Genomic DNA, 23,537 nt, shown 5'->3' on the forward strand with positions numbered 1-23,537 from the left:
TGATGCAAGTATAAGAGAAATATTACCTCACTCAGTAAGTTACAGTAGTATGTCCCTCTCTAGGCAGTATTTCACATTTGTCGTGTCACTTGTGTCCTGCTAGAAGTGTAGAGTGCCCCCTGATAATGTCAGGATATCACCAGTGCAACTTCCTTCCGAAATCATCGTAACCAATAGAACATAAGAGGAAATGGAATACTGGAAATGGAAGCGACCATCCAAAGGATTTAGCTGAAACTTACTCATGTTCCGTACGTGCTGAAGATCTGCATTACATCATAAGGTTACTCAGGTGCAGAACAGGCAGGCACATGCATTCACCAGGCAGTTCCCCAAGTTTGGGAGCTGCAGTAGAAACACATGGAAACACAGCTGCAGGGAGTTAAGTAAAGGTCAGAAAGGCACAGACTCCTCAGTCAGTCAGCGAATCCTCCAGAAGTCACATTCAGTACTGACTGAGGCTGTGGAGTTGTACTGTAAATTCAGTGGAGTATGTGCTTTGTCTTGCGTAAATGAAACAGCTACACTGGATTAACCAAGAAGATGGAATTTAAAAAAATGCAGATCTGTTTGCTCGAATCAGGTGAGCCAGTACATTTAGTGCACTGCATACTGCAGTGGGTTGTCATGTTTTCTTTCCGTGTCTTAAAATAAAAGTAATGAATATTAAATCAGCACAGGATAACATTTGGGAACAGTTCAGCAATTAGCATAACACAAATTTGAACAGGAAGTATTTTAATCAGACACAGGACATCAGTTAGGTATATTTATTAGGCAGTGTTTATTGTTTCTTTGGTAACCCATAGATTGTCTTGGAAGAAATTCTCTGGGATTTTTCTGCAATTGTTAACGGGCTGTTTTATCTGGCTCATGTTGAGTAGACTCACAGAAACTTAAATGGCCTGATGCTGAGATATGAGCACAGGGGCCTTTTCCGGTAGTTTGACTGTTCACCATATGCAAAAAATCACTTTGCTTATCTAAGGGGGAAAGGATGTTCCCCTTTTAACTGTGTGCTGCAGTATATCATGCACAAAAATATCTTGCACAATTTATGTTTACCATGACAGTTTATGATCTATGCTTACCATGATTGGCTGGTCTTAAGGGTCACATCCCCAGGTTAATGCAGGACAATGTCCTCACATTTGTTGATGTGGCAATGTGAGATCTTGTCAAAAGTTAGTTACAAAATAGGCATTCAACAGTAAAGTGGAAAAGTATTTGACGCAATGAACCTTCTACCTGAGCCATTGGCATGCAAATGTGTTCCTAAGCACAGCAGTGTATGTTAATCTCTAGAGTACAGAACCGGTGTGTCAACATAGTTCTTGGAAAAGGTACCTGATTTGGTGCAAGGATGACAGAACATATTTGCTTTGGTTTGTTCAGCTCTATGTTGTTAAACTTTAGGGACTGCTGACTGAGTGGATTATGATGTTGTACAAGCCTTGCGACAGTGTTGTGGCAGTAGCGATAAGTGGGAAATTATGTAGTTATGTCATCTAAGGCCCTGCTACACAAAAATAATCATAAAAAACAAAGCATGCACTCACTTACACCTCCCTAAAGGTTCTCTAGTCAGCCATGATAACATCTTGTCCTGTTTTGTTTCTATTCAAACCAGTTGTGTCCCCACTCGCTTTTACATTTAAATTGTCTGGATGATTCTTCTTATTGACTGTCTCTATCAGCCTATCCACAAACAATAGTTTATAGAATTGGCACAGTGCATTACCATGATTAAGGGGTCTGTGATGATAAAGCATGGGCTCCTCATCACCACAACCTTTGATGGCTGAGATTCAATTGTAGTGCCACTGTTAAAATGAATCCCAGAGAAAATTACAGGCATTATCAGGCAGACAGCTCCCAAAGTATCCCAATGACTCATGATTTAAGTGGTCTATTGTTGGTTTTTCTTTACTTACATCGACACTTTTTGCTATTCCTAACAGATATTCATCTAATTCTTCTGTTGCTAAGCAAATAAATACAAAGTACAGTAGAGTAGCTGTGTGCACATCCAACCTGTTTTGAGGCCAGGTGCAGGATAAAAGTACATGTGAAGATTGAAGGAAAATGGATGTCTGCACACTGGATTACAGCTCCCACTACTTTAATGACTAAAAAGCAACATTTCAACCCAACAGGGTCTTCATCAGGCAAATCATTTTCCTGATGAAGACCAGGTTGGGTTGAAACGTTGCTTTTTAGTCAATAAAGTATTGGGAGCTGTAATCCAGTGTGCGGATATCCATTTTCCTTCAAGCAAATAAATACCCCCTTTGAACCGCAATTATTGCTGTTGTTCAGATGAGATGTAGGGCATTTGTCTGGGTGAATTTCCCACAAGTATTGTCCTCACTTGCCTTGCTGAAATAATATAATATGTACCCAGGGGTTAAATTGGGATTTGGGAGGTGGGTGAAAAAAGGTACAAACCAATGAATGTCTCAGCTGAAAATAGTTGTATCTTTAATGTATTGTGCACATAATTGTAATTAAGGAAAACAATGTTTTAAAAAGAATGTATACTATTGATGCAAGCTTTTACATAATATATTTAAAGTTTATTGAGTGTCATTAATGCTGAGATTTTTTTTACCCACTAAAATAATCGGTCATCCTCCTCTTGTCCTCACTTCTTCCTCCTTTATCCATCTTTCTTAAACTGGTGAGGCGCAAAACTTTCCTTTAAACTAATCATTGATCTCAAACTGTTTTAATTAATGTTCAGTGATTAACAAGCATCCAAACATCTGACTAATCAATTGGAAAGGGACACACCTTCTTCGCATTGTGTTAGGGAGATTAAATGATAAATGCGATTTAGAAAAATCCGTTTTAATCACTAAGCAGTGGCGGAATCTTCCCCTGATTCTACTTGAGTATCAATACAATGAATCCACAAATAGGCTACTCAATATTATCATATATAGCCAGCTCTCCCAAAATAGGCAGTTTTAGCGAGTAGCCTAGGCCGTATAGCCTACATTTATTTTCATTTGCAGTATGAAATTGTGAACACTTTTAATCAACATTATTTGCGGATACATGCACTTCTTTCTCCGCACTCGTATTCATGGCAAATATCTGCAATGCGTAGGCTAGATTGTGAACAAAATTGAAGTGCAGGTTTTGTTTTTGCTGGTTATTCTGAGAGCTAACACGGTAGATAACAGACTGGTGCATCTTGTTAAGTGTAGACTACTTGGTGATTAAAACTGATTTTTAACGGATAAATTGAATTTATGATTTAATCCCCCTAACACGGTATGAAGACGCTGTGTGTTAGTCTACTTGCCATTTGATTAATCTGATTGTTGGCACGATTGATTATAAAGGAAAATTACTAATGAAAACAGGTTGAGATCAATGATTAGTCTAAAGGAAAGTTTTGCGGCCCACCAATTTTCAGCTCACCAGTCGCTGCTGAATAAAACGTTATGTATGTGGGAAATATTCAGTCCTAGTTTAGCTGCTGACCAGCAACCTGTTGATTTTGCTTAAGCAATCAAAGTTGCCATTAATAATAGCCGGCGTTCGTGGGGGCTGTTTATTCATCTCTCTTTAAAATGTTGCATAGATGAAATTACATGTTAACGAAACTACCTTCCAATCAATCAAGACAATCAACGATATTTTTCTTTTTGTGCATGTCTATATAAACAACTGTTCCTCCTAAGTTTTTTTTCTTCTAATTTTTGATTGGTTGAGCGAGTAACTGGCTAGAGGGAACACATGGACTAGCATAAATGGACTGGATTGTCATAGTTATTTGTAAAACTGCCGGTCAAAATTATTTATTTATTTGCTAAAGATGGGTGGACGCCGACCACCCCCAATGTAACCCCTGAATGTACGAAACTGTGCACCTCTATTAGAAATGTAAATTCTGGACGGCTGAGTGGCTCATCTTGTTAACACACTGTTCTAGAGAGTGGATGGATAATCCAGTGCTGAACTGAGACTTCGAGGGGCCTGATGCAGGATTTTATCTGGGGGCCGCCCTACCCACCCTAACACCTAAATAATATATTAATTTTATAATAATTAGAGGGCACCCTGGAGCCCATGCGGCCCTAAACAGCTGCTGATGTTGTTCCAATTGACGGAAAAGTAGAGTGCTGCCAAAAGCCGCGTTTCCACCACAGGAACTTTACCCCGGAACTAGGAACCTTTTGAGGAACTCAGTGCGTTTCCACCGCAGGAACTAGGGTCTAAATTTAGTTCCTGGGGCTTTATTTTACCCCCCAAAAAGTTCCTGCTCGGGGGGTAGTACTTTCCGAAAGTACAGGAACCTTTTGGGTGGAGCTTGCAGTGCTGAACATTTCTGATTGGTCGAGTACTCGCAGCATTTTTTTGTATTTATTTTCCGCCATTAACCGCCATGTTTGAAAATATGCAGCTGGAAACCAATTTATTTTCATAATAACTTCAAATCAAACTTGTATGTTATGCGGCGCAGTAGCCTAGTTTTGGTTATAGCCTGTCAACGTCTTGGAATTATAACGTGTGCTCTTCTGTTCTTTTCTTGCTTTAGTATTCGTTTTATAAAATGCTAAGCATTTCGTGCTGGGACAGCATATTACATAGGCTACCAAAACATTCAAACTGATTAATTCGGTTGCTGAATATTTTCTTCCGGATTTTCTTTGTTAGCCCGTTGTAATTGACTCAAAACGTTTGATACAGTTATGTGAGGTATGCGGTAGTTCTGCGTAATTAACATTGGTGATACAGTAAAAGCAAACTGGAAATCACCTTCCGCACTTTTTGTCAGGGTAAAATAACAGGTTAATTCTAGTAATCGTCCATTTAGCTTTTTCAGACTGCCGTAATTTTACTCCATTTTTCTGCCATTCTTCAATTCCACGAAAAGACCAGGAAGACTATGGACTAATTTTTGGTGCATGGTTCGCATCTGGAGGGCACACTTCGCTGCTTGACTAGCAGTAACTTCGAAGGAAAGCAAACGGTGGCTGTACCACTACTAATTTAAATGTTCATGCAAGCCTGTTGAGTTTTCGTTCTTTTCTTGTCATTTTGTGATTAGCCTATATGGAATTGACGATGAGAAAGTAATCAAACAGCAAATTGTTTACAACGTGTGCATGTTTTCTGCTGTTGTTGCCAGTTATATTGGAAATGTGAATGCATTCTGTCGCTTCGGATGTCAAGACATGAAAGCGAATGTTCGCATAAAAACATAATGAATGTGTTTGAGAGGATATATAAAACAGTTACAATCTGACTATTGGCCTGTTCTATACTATTTGTTGCATAACAACGGTCCAAGTTCAACTACCAACGACATTTTTGCTTGACATCAGTAAAATATGCCCAAACGGCTGCAGAAGAATATTTCAATTCCAGGTGATTAAATCGATAAAAATCAATAAATACAAAAGTAACCATATACAGTCATTGTTGGTAGCCCGTTGTATATAAGTGGAATAAACCCCTCCGGGCTGTCCCGGTTATTAGAAAATAATGTAGGCTACTTCGGTGGTAGTATGCGGTTACAGAAGAAATCATAGGACAGATGGACGGACGACAACGTCGCTTTTTCATACGTCAGTGGGCTAATTTGCCTAATCTTCGCGGGACTTTAGACCGCGGTGGAAACGCAGACAACCATGGGCTGAAGGAACCTTTTAGTTCCTTGAAAAGTAGTTCCTGGGACTAAAAGTTCCGGGTAATTTTGGTGGAAACGCGGCTAAAGAATATTTTAGGTAGGTAGACTCCAGGTAGCAAAAACCAAGGTGCTCTTGAAGGCAGGGTACTTACAGAATTTCAGAAGGAATAGGCGAAAAAAGATATAAAAAATCCAACTCACTTAAAACTTCAGGCACACTTGCATGAAAGAAAATATTTTAAAAGCCTTTATTGTAGCGGCATATCAGCTGACATTAAATTAAAAAACCGACCGCAGGGTCTTCATCAGGATGTTATGGTCAAAACCAGTCTGTTTTGAAACCTGCGTGACTGACACATGTGACTGACTGGCCGTGTGGTCCTTGGGGTCAGCTGAAAGAGGATCTATGAGGACGTACAGCCTGGACCAGGCACTGTGTCAGACCATTTAGTAGAGCTACGCAAATACATTATACAGTAATGTAGGAGATTCTCAAACTTGACCCTGGGTTTCTCATTTCTGTTGGTATTCATTCCAACCATAACTGAAATTCCTGAATTGTAAACGGCTGTTAACAGCTCTTAATTAGACTATTTTAATGTGTACTGAGGGATTATTTACTGTTGTAAGGCCACATAATATCAGAAATAGCAGTACATGCAGCTGCCAGGTGGCTAATCCTATTAAGCCACAAATTCAGTGTATGGGCCTGCAATAATTCTAGCCAACAGGCCTGCAGGCAGATCTAGCATTGCCCAAGGATGGCAGGGCTTTAGTTGGTCTGTATGACAGCAAATCAATGCATCCCAGCAAACCGCCCTGGGCAAACATGTTAAGCTACACATGAAATGTCTTCCTCTGACTCATGTCTGTGCTTGCCTGACTTGCAAACTGTGATGTAATGGGAAGCAGCGGCTGACATACAGTAGTTTGCTTTGACGGACAGCACATGCTTGCCTGTGACCTCTCGAATTGACAGCAGAGGTTACAACAAGTATGATTTTGCATTTCAAATTGGGGAAAAGAAGGAGAAAAAGAAATAAATAGCAAAATAGCTATGCATACCAAGATTAATGAATGTCCCACATTCACATTGTGGGATTTGTAATTGTCAGACACTTATAAATGAATGCTTTCACTTTTGCAGTGTTATGTTATGTGGAAAATTATTCCCTTAGAAAATTGTTACATTTTCGTCATTACAAACCACTGGTTTTCAACCCTTTCCAGTCCCAGGACCCCTACCTGGATAGAGTCAAACAAGTGACGCCTGTCAGATTTTATGTGGTTTTTTTTTTTTTTTTTTTGCATTGTTTTATTATTTATTGTTGCAAATACCTGATAGTGATGGTATAAGGTGATATAAAACTAATGTTAAAGATTAGACCTAAGTGAGATGACCCTGGTAAGAGGCGCACATTGTAAAATGTAGCTATGTGTCTACCTAGGCAGCTTTAGTTAGCTTTGTAGGCTACGTTTATGTTCTTTTATTTGCCAAGTCACTGCATTCCATGGTTGTTTGATGGGAATAATTATTTGAATGGATTCCATGATATCAAAACAAATTTGAAATGTGTAAACAAACAAACAAACAAACAATGTTCTTTCCCCTCATTTTTATAATGAAAATTTACCCATCACTAATATTGACTTGATGTTTTTTTTCTGCAGACGACCTGCAGTACCTCAAAGGATGTCTAGGTCCAAAGACTGCTGGCTGAAGACAGTCTTCAGCCAGCAGGGGTCATACTACTGATAGACTGGACACTTCCTTCTAAATAACCTAAAGAGTTTTTTCAACTACCTTTATTGATTAAGAATTTTAACAAAAGCCAGCATAAAGCAGGAGACTAAAGGACAGGTTCTGAAAAGCCCTGACATCGATCTCTATGCAAAACCAGAATTAATCCGATTTTAAAGCAGGAAGTTTCAGTTAGTACACTATAGGAGTACACTAGCATTGATTTCTTGAGCAAGGTACTTAGTCCCACTTTAAACTTATAAATGAGCCCAGGGCTTTTGGGGGAAATGCAATGCGGTGTACACAGTCCTCGTGGTGCTCGGAAGCTGCATGGCTTTCTGACTGATGTATCGGTCTTCTGTCCGGGCAGTGGCATGGTCGCTATTTAAAACAGCTGCTGTGACCCCTCGTGCCAAAGGCAGAGAGCCCATACAATTTAGAGTGATTACAGCTGCCTGTATTGTGCTGTAGAAGATCTTCTTCAGAACGCATTGAATTCAAAGTCATATCTCCAGCATTACCAAGTGTATTAAAGTAACCTTAACCTTTGTTTTCTTTCATAAACTGGCAGTCTCTTCCCAATTTTCCTTCTGTCCATCACACAGTAATACACCTCCTGCCCTGCCTATATCCATGTACAGATAAACAGCACTTTCCCCTTGGTTTGTTTTTGTTGCTAATGAATGGAGCAATTCCCAGTTTTTCTTGGCAGTTCCCTCCCTGTGGCACTGATCATGCATGACATCATAATAAGCCCTGTTGTCAGGGTAACAGTATATGGTGTGCCTGTGTGCACAGCTGCCACATAGGCATTGCTATCCCTGTCCTCACTCAGAGTAAAGTGATGTACCTGTGCTCAGCTCTCATTGTGGTACTGATGTGCATGATCTCACAATGGTCTTTGTTGCTAGGGGAGCAATACGTTGGTGTTGTGAAACAGGCCCGCACAAGCATGTCGAGTCAGTGGGGAGCCTTAATTCCCCTCGGGGCCTACATGAGTCCTGCACATTCTCATTAGCCGTTCCCTCCCTGGCGAAATTCCAGAAGGCAATTTCCATACTTCAGGTTGGGACAAGTTTACATTTGATTTACTTAGTTTTCTTGTCAGAACCCATTATATTGGGCAATTTCTGCAGCATAGATTTCACCCATTATTATCCATTTATTTAGCGATTGCTAGATGCCTGCCCAAGTAATTCCATTGGTCAAAGATGTAACTGGCTGCAATTCACTGGTCACCAAGGCAACATTTACCTTGGAATGTCATACAGGAAATCCAGGGATTCAGACAGAAGCAGTGGTCATAACACTCAGCTCTATCTGGTGCTTACAGGTTTTAATCCCATAATGGAATTTCAGAATGGCCCCTTACAATAGAGTGGTTTTTCTTTTTCTTCATCAGAATATGACTGAATAATTTCAGTGTTTGAATGCTTTGCTAGTGTAAGTTTATTCATAAAATACCCACACATGTTGTGTATATTTCACATTAGGGAGTGGACAGGGGGTGTTAATATGAATTCTTTAAAAACGGTAACTGTTTGCAATAACTGACCTCTTACAATTCCAGTTTTTTAAAAATATATTACATCAGAGTTAGCCTATCTAAAGATGTGAATAAATAAACCCACATGTCTATGTCAATGGCTCCTGCCTGCTCTGGATTCAGGAACAATTGCAGGATAAGCTTGTCTGTGACTATCAAGATATTTAGGGAACATAAAGAGAAACAATGCATTCATATATATATTTTTTTTTTTTTAAAACACAGAAACTTCAGTCACAGGACCTGTAGAGCCCCCGTGCAGGGAAGGTAGCCTCTGCACATAAAACAAAAAACAGATTGTCTTTGCTACTATACCGCATACCTCTGAATAACAGAATCATAACAATGAATTAATAAACTTCTTAGTACGTTTGTTTTTCTCTCTCTCTTCATTTTGCATAAAATGTAGGCCTACACAGTTTTTCTTCCTTATAAGGTCTATGCGCACCTAAGATGTGTAAACTCCCCAGTGTTCCAGGAAAACAAAGCCAAAGGTTTCGGCAAGAGCTGCAGGGATCGCTGCGCTTGTCGTTATTCCTCTCACGCGAATTGTCCTGTCCTGGCGTTTGGCAGTCTGCGAGCTCTAGAGAGGGTCGGAGGGAATTCCGATCCCAGGCAGTGCTGACGTCACTAGCGGCAGACTGACAGACCAGCTGCTTTCATTCACAGTGCAAGCACACACCATAGCTGGGAGTTCCTGGTGAAATCTAACATCTATCTAGCCTATGTACAAGGCCATATGACCATGACCCACTTCCTGTGAGAGGGCACGCGTATTTGTTAATTTTTTTTTTTTTTTTTTTGAGGGGTGGGGGCGCGCATTTCGATGATGGAGTCACGTACTCTGTAGTGTTGGGGTGGTGATTGATTAGCCGACCATCCCATGTTCTGTCCGGCCACCGAGAGCTCCCATGCGCGCAGTTCCGCGGTGTTTCCATGCCAACGCTAAGAAGTTTGCTGGCCTCCAACTAAGGGGAAATGCCTTGAGAATTGGCGAGGGACGTCTCTCGGTTTAAGGGGGAACACGTTCTCCCTGCCAGCGGTATATAGGCAAACAAACCACACACTTATCAAGTTATTTAGATTAGACTATAAATTGGGCAACTCAGTTTTTATTCTGAGGACATAACTTAGTCCTGGCTTGTCATCTGAAAGGTAAGCCGTATCTTGCCTTGTATGTATATTTTAAACTGGTCTCATGTCCTGGTCAGGCTTCATTTTGCCAGTGTTAACTTGATAACGCACTCGGTCCATAGAGGATCAAATGTTACTTTCAGGTTCTTTGCAGGGACATTCTGAATAGTTAAATAATTTTATTTCTCGAGGTGACAAACTCGTGAATTTCCGTCTTTGGTCTTACTCTTGACAAGAGCAGGACGTTCAGTGCTAGTAAAACCGCCTTTTCGCTTGTGAAATACAAGGCCTATTTGTGGTTAAGTTCTGTATTTAGTTGCAAGGCAAACGCGAGTTAGATAAACGCGGAAGTGCCGTTGCTATTCATTAACGAGTTTGTTTTGCATAGGCTCTTTCTAACGATTCTTTAATGCTAAATCCATTAACTGTGTCTGAACTGAATTAAGCGGAGGACGCCGTAACCCTTTGAAGAGTAGGTTTTTTGGAATAAAAGTTGTGATCTTGTGATCCGAAAATGGTTAAGAAAGCTGCAACAGACCACTGACTTGACTGATACACCAACGGGGGGTCGGTTGTGTGGGTGGATTTCTTTTCTTGGCGCGGCAGTAACGTTGTTAGTGCTCTCCAGATATATGGACTTGAATGGAAGATGCTCGCTGGTGTTACTCGAGAATATGAGTGCATTAACAGTGTTTAACAGAACCAGACAGGGCTATTTTTACATTTCATACTGCATTTATTGCATTTGCTGTGAACCGTGCTTCTCGGAAGAGGAGGAGGCATTTTAATGGTTTAATTACCCCGCTCCATTGCCTACAGCTCATTCTCGGGGCCCCAGGCCAATTGTGTAATCCCAAAATGCATGAATCGATTGCCACATTGAAAGAATCTACACCGTATATAAAGTGCATGGTCTTGGTTAGTTATTTTAATATTCTGCTATATGAGGCTAATGAAACTAATCTCCAGCTTTACAATATGAACATATGAACATATATAACGATGTTGTCGGAAAAGTGCATCTAGTTAGGCTATATAACCGAATAGCCTTCTAATCTAAGTTCTACGTTAAGGTTTTCTACATTTAACAGTGATCAAACGCAACTTCACCCGAGGAAGGGCCATGTGGGCGAAACTGGGACAAGCAGAGCCGAACACGTGCTGCTCATCACTTCTGTCACTCTCATGGAATACGGAAATAAAAAAATTCTCCAGCTACAGCACGTTTTCCGATGAGTGTGTGTACTGTATAAAATGCAATGCATAACAAAGAGCATTCCCTATATCTTTGAACATAGGGCGTGTTTTTGATTTTGTCATATGGGAATGATTCACGCCCAGTAAAAAGAATATTTCTTGAATTATTTTATAAACCACACTGTTATTGTAGTCTCTATGGGCCACCTTGTTCTTTTTTGTAATCTATCACTTGTATTTCTGAAAGAAAGAGCAAATAAGAATCATGCTTCCAGGTTTATACGCAGAAAGACAAGGAATCTGTAAGAATTATTTTCTTTTGTTTAAGCAGTTGGTTTAAAATAAAATGAACCTGCCTATATCGCAGTGCCTTCACTTAAAGCTTTGTTTCTGTGCTAAATCCATTGATATTTTTTGGCACTTACTTTTTCATGTTTAAATACAACACGTAACTTCAGCATCTGATTGGCTGTATGATGCCTCATTAACATCCCTTGGCTGCCGCTGGGTGTATCCTGATTTGTGATTTGCTCGTTGTACAGCGAGACTATCAGAAGTTGTCTGTGTGGAAAGAGAAGGGCCACAGATAGCTGTTTTAGTATGGAGCAATGCTGCAGGTGGCATGTGGTGAGATGTCAGGCCCTTCAAACATTTTCTGATAGACAGGTGGGTCACATGTGTTTGAGCCAAAAACTCCATACTGTGCTAGTTTTGTTCTTGATGCTCCTGTGGTGTGCAATTAATGTATCATTCATGCCATATCTTCATATGTTACTGCTTAACACCATATGAAAAATACTTCTGTAATGATGACCATAAAGGTATGAGCCAATTCATGAAAGTTAAGAGCTTCCCCCTTTCTCTCTCTTTCAGAGATGAAAGAGAAGAGCCCATGGCATAGGCCTTTGATCATCTTCATTACCGTCCTCATCGTCTTGGCAATCATCGCCTTGGTGACAACAGCTGTAGTTCAGAACAGAACCCTTCAGAAGTACAAGGTACCATTTCCCTGATATTCAGCATTCAGTTGCCAGTCCAACAGCATCTCTGGTCCTGTTACAGATGGCTCAATTACTGATACCCAGAGCAGGGCTCCAGACTAACTTTTTACATTGGTTGCACTGGTGCACCTAACTTTTTCATTTAGGTGCACCAGCACATAATTTAGGTGCACCCAAAAATTTTCACCGCGCCTTTTGGCGCCGCAATAATACATTTTAAGCGTTACCTTTTTTGTCAGTTCCCATACACATTGGTCATTTCTTGACACATTATGTAAATGATTGTAAACAGGAATAAAGGTGCAGATAAATGTTTTTTCTTTATTTAAATCACAGCACAAACAAGAAATCGCAATAACCTCAATTGTTTAAAAAATGAACTTAAAAAGTGCTGATGTTTAAAGTGCTTGACAAACTCAAATAAATAAATCAAACTCAAATAACTCAAACATAAGTGTGCACTGCTCCCGGAGGAGTACAGGGCGCGGTTTCACACATACGTGCTTATTTTTTTCAGCACCCGCATTCAGCGAAGAAGAAAATCAGGGTCAGAGCCAATCAGAAGCAGAGTAGGGGCGGGTCTTCGCAGAATGCGGGTGGGGAAAAAAAAAATAACACTACACACATACACACATTGTACTACGGTGGGGTATTAGGGCCACATTGAGGGGAAAAACATTTGGAGATTTCGAGAATAAAGTCAATATTATGAGTCAATATTATGAGATTAAAGTCGCAATTTAATGAGAATATACTCGTAATATTACAACCTTATTCTCGAAATCTCCTGATTTTTTTCCCCTCAATGTGGCCATAATACTCCGTCGTAACACACAGACCTGCTAAATGTCAGGCGCACCGGTGCGACCAAAATGGTCGCGCTCTGGAGCCTTGCAGAGGGAAAATGCCCACCCATATCTCTGTTAATCTCAGGGGGAGTCAATACCACTTTGCACACTGAGTAATCATTACTCACTGAGTAGATGAAACCATAAATACATTACATTTCACTTTGGAGATGCCCTTATCTAGAGAGACTTACAAAAGAGTCTGGAGAATATTGGTGTCAGGAATTTTTAAAAAGTGCAGTATCACCCATATACCCAACATATACTATCACGATGTTCAAACCTGAATTTTAACTGGCAACCTTTGGATTACCAGCCTAGTTTCTGAACTGACATTGCTGCGCTGTGGTAAGTGGCTAATTATTGATGAAGTGCATAAAATTTCCAAACATTATCCAGTGTAATTCTCCCAATTCTGACCTCTCTCTCTGTGTTCCATAGTCTGGAACAGTCTTTAATTACTGTCTGTGCTCTAGTCTCTTAACGTCAGTCTCTGTGCTCCACAGTATGGAATTGTGTTGGACGCTGGCTCCTCCCACACTGCCGTGTACATCTATGAGTGGCCGGCAGAGAAGGAGAACAACACAGGAATGGTGCAGCAGAAGCATACGTGTGATGTGAAAGGTGCGTGTGAACAGAAATGCATGTGTCTTACAACCAATTAAAAACAATATTCTGGTGTGTCTGAAGCTTCATTTCGTGGGAGTGTTCAGATGGTTTCATGTCTGGGAGGATTTTTCTGTATTTATTTATGGTCCTTTGGGAAACATTTATCAGGATCATTGTTCACTATGTAGAACCCTGTTCCTGGAGATCTACTGTCCTTTAGGTTTTTGCTCCCATCCTGACAAAGCACACTCAACAGCTAGATATCTTGTTGAGCAGTTTATTAGTAGTCAGTTGTGCCAAATTAAGGTTGAAGTGAAAACCAACAGGGTGGTAGATCTCCAGGAACAGGGTTGGTTACCACTGATGTAGGAAGTGGAATTACATGGACCCACAATCAAATTGGGGAAACCTCCTGTATCTGGTTTTGGCTCCTCATTGGGCCAACAAAGTCCCCCTTTTTTAGCCAGTTCCACCCAGGTGTGTTCAGGGGAGAGAGGTGTGTGAAGATCTGACAAAATGTCTTTCATGCCAACGTACAGAGTGAGGTAGTGTGTGTACATTACGGTAAAGATCCTGTACTTATGTAAAATACCCACCATCTGACCTCAGGTATGTAAAACACCCACTATCTGGCCTTAGTGTGTATGAGTATGGAGTTCTGATGTTGGGTTTAAATTGCTGGCATTCTACTGTCCTGGCATTGTTTCTTTTTGCTTGGTATTCCAGATATTCATTTGAAAAACTGAAATGAGGACTTCCTTCTACATTTGTTTTACTGACAAACCCACGCAAAAAAAAAAAAAAAAAACTAAAACAAATTAACTGTTAGAGTCCACTGCCATTTCCTTTAATTTATTCTACATATTCAGTTATTTGTTTTTACACTTAAGTTTGGTGAAGGTTTGATCCTGCAGTTGTGTTTCCGTTTTATCATCATTTTGTTTTGGCATCATGTAGTGGTCTGTGAGGGTTACAGTCGTTTTCATAAAACCTTTTCTTGTTTAAAAAGCAGTGTTTTTCCAGAGCATGCTTGCTTGGCCCTGTGTTTGAGAAGGTATTTATTTTACCAGATTCTAGCTGAAGACAGGAATAGACTGAAGGAATTTTACATGTCAGACATCCAGTGCCCTTTGACCTCTGTGACGCACACACTCTTGCACTTGCATAGATACGCTCTCACAGACCCACCTCCAATAACTAATGTGATGGAAGGTTTAATCTCGCTGCCGCAAATCATTCAGTCAGCAAGGTTTTCCATGAAAGCACTGGCTGATTCTCGGTCATCGAACAGGCGAAGCACACCATCATGGATGCACCTGAGCCTGGCTGGGTAGGTGAAGCCATGTTACATCTTTTGAAAAGCCACAGCTTTTACAGCTGCATCAAACTCACGCCTTCTCCTCAAAACCTCGGTTGAGAGGTTTGTGTAGAAACCTTGCTGTGTGCCATTGTGGGTTAAGCTGCGTTTCTTCAGCACACCCTTCAGGATCACCTCTTTGTCAAGGTAGCACAAAAAGCGAATTAAAATGCCTCTCAGCTTGTCACCTGGGCCTGAGCCTGGAGCTAGAGATCTGTGGGCATCAAGTCAAGTGGAGGGCCGCAGCAGGGAGGTCCGCCTAGGTTGGTAGCATAGTCTGGAGAAACTTCACTAGGGGGGTACTTCTTTAAGCATTTTCAGCTAAGCCCACAATCTAGGTAATCGCTCAGTTCTGTGATTGTTAGACATTCTCGGTTGCAGAAATGCTGTGCTCTGCCTTGTCTAGTTGTTTTTCCATATCCATTACCCTACCAATTAGGTCAGTAATGGAGCCCTCCACTAATTAAACTGTGGATGTTAGCCCATTAAAACAACCATCAGTGCCATCAAGGCGAGCACCAACCGATTTGAGTTGGACTACGATAACCTCCATTTTCGTTAAATTCGGGTCTGTATTGTCAACTTCAGTCAATGCCACAAACGTGACAATGTGCTTATTTCCTTTATTCCCTTTCTTGTTCTTGTCTCTCTGAGGTTGGCCTGAAAAGTGGAATTCCCCTGAAAAGGGAATTCTTTGTCACTCTGTCTCTCTGACATCTTTTCTCTACTTGTGCAACCTCAAGTTGCAGAATGGAGAATAACTAAATAATTTAGGAAAACTTTGGAGTGGAGCTGTCTGAAAAAGCATCCATCATGACACCTTCCTATGGTGAAATTTACAGTTTGAAAGTGTTCAAACTCATGGTTCTATTTCTAAACAATTTTAAGATGCTAATGTTTTAGGCACTGCAGCTTCTTATTTTGTAACGAGTGCTTCGAGAGTCATCTGGTCTCCCCCACCACTGCGGTCTAGCACCTCTTTCGTCACTGCCTTCACCCTGCCCACATCTGTCGCCACCTGCTGCTCCCCACCACCACCCGGCCCCGCCCATCATCTGAGCCACATTATAAACTCTGTAAAACTGACTGACATGTCTGTCACCAGTCGGCACCCTGAGCTGACCAGAGGAGGATGGGTTTCCCCCTTGAGCATGGTTCCTTCCGAGATTTCTTCCCATCTGCCACAGGGAGTTTTCCCTTGCCACTGTTGCCTTAGGCTTGCTCCTGTGGGGGTTTAGGCCAGGTTTGTCTGTAACGAGTATTGTGACAACTGCTGTAAAATACGCTATACAAATAAAATTTGATGATTTGATGATAACATGTAGGAAGGCAAAGCAGGCTTAGGGAGTTCTCTCCAATGCGTTTTTGGAAATCCAAAATGACACAAATTATGTTAAAGTCGGTATCCTTTTCATGGCAAGGATGCAGTAAACCAAATCTATCATAGTTTTTCGTCCCAAAAACGTGTTTACTTGGTGAGATGTCCTTTGTTTACTTAGCAATTCTTCAGAGGAATTATCAATGTTGTCCGTTTCACCATGGCATATACGCCGACAGTACTGTGTACATAAGAAATTTTAATATTTTTGGTATATGTATATATATATATATTCTCTGGAACAAGTGGAGCCCACTTACAAGGTTCTCTGACTAATTCTGGCCAAGCTGTTTCTCAGTATAGTCAATGGCACCTGCTGTGCGCAAGCAACAAGTCGACATGGAGAGCACAACTTCTTCCTAGTACACAGCCAGCCAATGGCATGCTATTATAGTATTATAGTGACAACCAGGAAGCAGTTTAGCCAATGCAATTACATTTCTAAAGGTGTGTAGGTTATTAGGATTGTTGACTCAGCAGAGGGCATGTTTAGTGAATAACTTGATCCCATTTTATATCAGTGAGCATGTAAATACATTCTCAAAATATAAATATTTTTTTTATTCAGTATGCTTATAAGTCTGATTTTTCAATAATAAATATGGCATGTGAAATTGTGGAACGTGCTTGACATGTTAATGGGGGAGGGGTATTTTTCTAAAACTGAAATCAATGAATGGGTTTGTAAACTAGATGGCTAATGTAATTATTTTCTACAATCCAGAGGTGGCAAGGGGAGGACAAGGAGAGGGGGGTGGAGTGTGACAGGCAGGGGGAAAGAGTTCATTTCAGCGCACTTCTTCCACGAGCATGTAGGATATAATATATATAATATTGTACCCCACTAAAGACTCATATCATTTGGTTAACAGGTGTCCTTTTGAAGTCTCCAAATGGCCTTTTTGGTAACCGTAACCTGCCTAGACATAGCTCAGAAAAAACAATGGAGAATACTAATTTTTGGTGTTATTGTCATCAAATTTGGCTGTGGCGCCTTTGTGTTTTTAAGCTGACCAGGCATAAACCTCTGTATCCACTCAAAAAACTATCTGAAAAAAAACTTCCACTGTGTTTGAACTGTTACTTTGTTTCAGTAATATTTTGAGTAATCTGGGATTATGCATGTAGTCAAAAAGCTTCAAGAATTTTGACCATTTTATTTTTGATGTCAGTTTCAGGCTTGTGTTAAAAATGCAGGTGCTACAGAAGGGGCTATGGGTATGTTTATACATTTTGGTTTCATCATGTAGAAATTACAGCACTTTTTATGCATAGCCCCCCAATTTCAGGGCACCATAATGCTTTGGACGTGTTAATGTTATAACATTACATGACGAGAACAGGCTATTCAGCCCAACAATGCTTGCCATTTCCCTAACTAATTATACCTAGTGCTTTGATTACCTACAGACCGGATGGTGTCTATCACTGGATCAAGCCTGGACTTAAAACCCCCCAGAGTTTCTGCCTCTACTACATGACCAGGCTATTCCGCACATTGACTACTCTCTGCATGACAAAATGCTTAGTGTCGTCTGTGCGGAATTTACCCTTTGCAAATTCCATTTATGTCCCCTCGTTTTACTAACAGAACTCACCTCGAATGTATCTCTTGTAGTTCACTTTGTTAATTCTCTTTATGAATCAAATCACCCCTAAGTCTCCTTTTACTAAGCTTGAAGAGATTAAGCATCTTTAGTCTTTCCTATCCTATGCCATTTGTCCCAAATATCATGTTGCCCTAAAATGAGCAGGGGCCTATGTATAAAAAGTGCTGTAATTTATACATGGTGAAACCAAAATGTATAAATACTTGAATGTATATACCCTTTAATAACAGCTAAGAATCTGCACTTTAACCACATATGAATTGTTTGATTACAAATATAGAACTGTAGAGTACACAACCAAATCAAGAAAAAATAATATTTATTTGTCTCAAATGTGATTGAGCCCACTGTATAAAGGACATGCTGTATATATGTGCAAGAATATATATTTTCATGTAACATTAAGACTTTGTTTATTGATGGGGAGTTTATCGATTAATAATTGTCAATAGTGATTTATATTTTACCATGATATTATACCAACATATATTAACATCTTTGATGTTTGTCTCCATTCTAGTAATACAACAACTTGAAATGTAACAAATTGATTTTTTTCCCCATTGTTTTTGTCCTGCTAAGATGCTGGAACCCAGAAAATCAGGTGGAGTTTTTGCTAATCAAAGCTGAGACTGAGAAATGAACATTTCCCATGAAATGCAAAAGAGAACAGCGGCACATATACTTAGTAGCCAGTAAAACTGGTTTGAGTGAACCGGTCAGAGCAAGCAACCCTTGGGAAATGGAGTTTGGCTTATCTGACGATGCGTGGATTGGCCATAGGCATGTTGGCTGTGCCAATCCACTAGAAGTCATGTCTGTCCCGCATCTGTGTTCGCCCCCCGCCCTGCAGGAAAGGGGATCTCCAGCTACTACACCAGTGTGGAGAAGGCCGGGCTGTCCCTGAGGGACTGCATGGAGGAGGCCAAGGAGAAGATTCCCACCTGGAGGCATCGGGAGACCCCCGTATACCTGGGGGCCACTGCAGGGATGAGGTTACTGAGGTAACGCACCACCCCCCCTCTACCCGTGCGTGTGTGTTTGGTGCGAAGCGACAGATCCGCAGACGGCGAGATTCATCACCATCCTGTTTTTTCCTGCACAAAGGAAAATGAACGAGACCTTGTCTGACCAGGTCCTGTCTTCGGTGGAGGGCTTCCTGCAGGTATATCCCTTCCTGTACCAGGGGGCTCGAATCATCAGTGGCCAGGAGGAGGGCGCCTATGGCTGGATCACCGTCAACTACCTGAGTGATAACTTCCACAAGGTGATTACCAAACACCACACAGGCCCACATGCACGCAACTAGCTGAGTGACCACATCCTCACACACACACACAGTTACAAACACTTGTTCACTCAACTGCCTATAGCTGGATCACTGTCCACTAGTTGACGGACAACTTCCACACTTTTATATCACACATAATCACACACACTGACTCGGTCACCTATGGCTGGGTCTCTGTGACAGCTTCCGCATGGTGATTATCTTAAAAACACTTATACTTCAGTAAACCCATAAGATGTTATGAGTTAAGTGTTTATCCTATGCTCACCACACACACACATACACTGAATGACTAGCCTTCAACATATGCTCCCCCCTGCCCCGGTCTCTTTTACAGCTATGAGACTGCATCGTTATGTGTGTTCTCCCTTACAGTGTGTAGGATTTAGTGGCATCTAGCGGTAAGGTTGCAGAATGCAACCAAATGAATACCCCCCAACCTCCCCTCTCCCCTTCCTTTCCAATGACGTAGGAGAAGCTACGGTGGCCTGTAAGTTCCAAAAATTATGTCATCGTCTACGACAGCATCGAGTAGCCAAGTGTCAAGTGATGCGGTTCCTTGATAGATTTATAAATTGTATTTAGTTATTTAGTCTGTAAAACTATAGGTCATAGATTACAAGTAAGATAGCGATTATGATTGTTAATTGTTCCGCATTGTGGTAGCATTTTATTGCTAACGTTAGATGCTTTGCATGGTAAATCATAGAAAGACAAACTATTACACTACTAACGCTTACATTACAGTGTGAAATACCCTCATCATAAAATACCACTAACCTATTTAAAGACACTCAATTTCAAAAATAACGTACATAACTAAAATATTTTGAGCAGTAATACTTAGCAATGATGAAATCTTATCTGTTTTCAATAGATAGATACAGAGACAATAAATCAATGATATAGCTCTATCCACTTCTGTCTTGCACCAGAAAACCATGTCAGCTAGGTCTATCAGCAAAAATATGGCTTAGCTATGCCCAGAAGTCCTCAATAATAATAATATTTTCCAAGAAATTACGAAAAATTGTTGACAGCGTTTTGTTAGGTGCAGAATCTTTTACTGGTACCACAAAGTGAATGTGATGATAACAAAACTTTTGATTGCGCTGACCAATTAAACACTATTCCAAAAGCAAAATTAGACATGTTATACATTGTTAGAAAGCTTATACCCTTACCTACTGAATAAATGGATTGTCAACCAAGCCAGACTGGCCAGACTGTACTAAAAAGGCGACAATGCCGTAAACAACACGTGTGGTATTATAGTACAAGATTGTCCAAGGCAATATATGACCATTCAGTCTCTTCTTTCTTCTTCTTCGTCTTCCAACTGGTGCATTCGCGTCACCCACCAAAATTAAAAACGTGAAGAAAAAAAAACGCGAAAGGCCCTCTCTAGAGCGGTTTGTCTGTTCTGGGCTACTGTAGAAACATGGCAGTGCAACATGGCGGCCTCCGTGGAAGAGGACCCGCTCCCTATGTAGATATAAAGGGATCATTCTAAGGTAACGAAAACACAACAATTCTCATTTTCATGGGATTTTATACTAATTAAAACATACTTATGAATATTATATTCCATTTCTGCCAAGTCTGTTCCGCTAGATGCCACTAAATTCTACACACTGCACCTTCAAGGCATTAAGCCGTCTTCCACTTTCCAGTGTACACACATACACAACTCTGTGTCCTCCTCTGTCATCCATCTTTCTACCCACAGGCGTTACCCACCATTGGAGCCTTGGACTTGGGGGGGGCCTCCACCCAGATCACCTTTGTCTCCCGGCAGAAGATGGAGTCGCCCGAGAACTCCATCCATTTCCGTCTGTACGGGAAGGACTACGACGTCTACACCCACAGCTTCCTGTGCTACGGCAAGGACCAGGCTCTCAAACAGGCCCTGGCCCAGCAGTTAAAGGTAACACCTGCCATCACACAACCGCCCTGGACATTCATATCCACATCAGGGCAGAGAGAAGCACGGACTCACACACACTGGCAGTGTAGGGCTTCTGCTGCCCTCTGGTGTTCAGATGGAAGAACTGTAATTTATTATTTAAATCATTTTCTGGTTTGGAAAGAAGTGTTTCCTTTTCATTGTGCACTAAAGCCAGTGCAAGAACACACCTGCCCTTCTTTATAGAAAATGCGCATCACTTTCTCCGTCAGTATGCATTTGACGTATTTCACGCACTGTACCGTGATTGAAGGATCTTTATTGAACTCACGGTTGGCCAATCACAGCTTTATTCAGGAAGCACAAAGCTTTTCTTTTTTCCCCATTCCCATTTTTGATCTCCAGGTTCTTTTCTCCCATGATCTGAATTTCCCAATTTTAACTGTAGGCCACTTGTGCATGTCCTTTGAAATGAATGCGGCCAGCCACTGCCCCTTTCCTCTGTACAGCCACCAGCTCACTTGCATAGTTCCTGCACCGGAGGACAAAATCCACCTAAAGGAGCAGTGTGAATCCTTTCCGACCGCAAACCAATGGGCATATTTATATATTTGTATCCCGGAAGATCCACTTCGTCAGGTCCTTAAAAAGTGACACTGGAGCATTGATCCAAAACATAAATAAAGTCTTTCTTATTAGTATTTGCACATGTTTATATATACATATATTATGTATGATAAATAGGAAGTACTACACCTGCACTTAATAGATACATTTACACTGCGTGTAGATAAATACAACCATGTTTGTGTCAGTGGTCTATGTGTGATGCACTGTGGCTCCAAATGAACTAATTGCCCTAAGGCGATAAATAAAATTGCATCAATTTTGGAGAAAAAACCCTGTTGCTTCTTGGCAATATTAGGAGCCTCACTTGGTAATAAGTGAATCAAGCTTGTTCAAGGGATTACTTAATACCTCTAGTTAAAAAATGTATAGCCACTGCAGGGATGATTGAAATTTGTAGTACAATTTTACTACAGGCAGGGCTGAGGAAATGCATCTGAATATTTAGTATTAGAATTACTTAGTTCATGTAAAGATTTTAGAACCCCCATAACCTTTTTTTACTGCCTTCAGGGGGGTTCAAGTCTCAATTAGGGGGGACAAATTCCCCACCCCCAATCCCCCCGTAATTCGCACTGTGGTTTTAGTGGCCACGTGTCGACTCATCCACTAACGTTTTCAACATCTTTTTATGTAATTGTTTCAATATAGCAAAATGTGAATATGGAACTATGTCTTCATGGTATTTCTTACATAATTTGGCTTAAGAGGGTAAAGAATCCCTCTAAATATGAAAAAGTGTAATAAAAGGAAAATAAACAGCTTTTTTAATTTCTGGGATTGCAGTTGCGGTTGGAATGAAAACAGGCCTACACAGTGGTATCCCTGGAGTGAGTTTAAGGAACAACTGGTCTAAGTAATGTGGCAGTGTTGTTTTGCCAGGTGTGCACTAGATGGCAGTAGTGAGTTGTGCTGAGGTGGAGTTTCTGTTCAGAGCTTCTCCCGCCCATAGTCATTCTAGCCCAGAATGTTGAAAAGTTTTAGACCTGAGGATTTTACCAGATGCGATAGAAGGACCAGATGGCTAGCATTGGATTTCCTTCCATCCCCTCTGCCTCTCTTGAGGAGTTTCCAGTTGTTAACAGCAGCGTTCCATCCTATTATAGTTTGAGTTTTCACTGAAAGAACAGAACATTTGTATTTTCCATGTCACACCTTTTCGTAGATATTCCTTAAATGGATGAAGTTGGAATGTCTTGGCTTTAACAGTAGATGTTTAATGTTAAGATTACAGTGACTTCAGAAAGTATTCAGACCCCTTCACTTTTTGCGCACTTTATTGTGTTGTAGATTTAATTTTAAATGGATAAAATTGCAATTTTTGCCCAGAAATCTACACTAAATAACCCATAATGACAAAGTGAAAGCATGTTTTTAGAATTTTTTGCAGATTTATTAAAAATCAAAAACTGAAATCTCTCATTTATATAAGTATTCAGACCCTTAATTCAGTACTTTGTAGAAGCCCCTTTGGCAGCAATCTAGTCTTCTTGGGTAAGTCTCTACATGCTTTGCACACCTGGATTTGGGCAGTTTATCCCATTCTTCCTGGCAGATCCTCTCAAGCTCCGTCAGATTGGATGGGAAGCGTCTGTGAACTGCCATCTTCAGGTCTCTCCATACATGTTCTATAAGTTTAAGTGTGGGC

General features: G+C 40.7%; 1 protein-coding gene across 4 annotated transcripts in view; it reads left to right on the top strand.

Annotated features, from left to right (window-relative positions):
* The window catches only part of entpd1 (ectonucleoside triphosphate diphosphohydrolase 1), a 74,756-nt gene that overhangs the window by 15,531 nt on the left and 35,688 nt on the right, over positions 1-23,537 (top strand). Inside the window, exons 1-6 of one of the 4 annotated variants that reach the window (XM_064321222.1) lie at positions 441-583; positions 12,136-12,260; positions 13,618-13,735; positions 18,919-19,069; positions 19,173-19,332; positions 21,086-21,283. In XM_064321222.1, coding sequence (XP_064177292.1) covers positions 544-583; positions 12,136-12,260; positions 13,618-13,735; positions 18,919-19,069; positions 19,173-19,332; positions 21,086-21,283 — 792 coding nt within the window. In that variant the 5' untranslated portion in view covers positions 441-543. Of the gene's footprint in view, positions 1-440; positions 584-9,729; positions 10,087-12,135; positions 12,261-13,617; positions 13,736-18,918; positions 19,070-19,172; positions 19,333-21,085; positions 21,284-23,537 lie in introns of those variants that run through there. The other 3 variants (XM_064321225.1, XM_064321224.1, XM_064321223.1) reach the window with 3 other exon arrangements.

The sequence above is a fragment of the Anguilla rostrata genome, chromosome 2 (assembly GCF_018555375.3).
Source record: "Anguilla rostrata isolate EN2019 chromosome 2, ASM1855537v3, whole genome shotgun sequence".
NCBI classification, from domain to species: domain Eukaryota; kingdom Metazoa; phylum Chordata; class Actinopteri; order Anguilliformes; family Anguillidae; genus Anguilla; species Anguilla rostrata.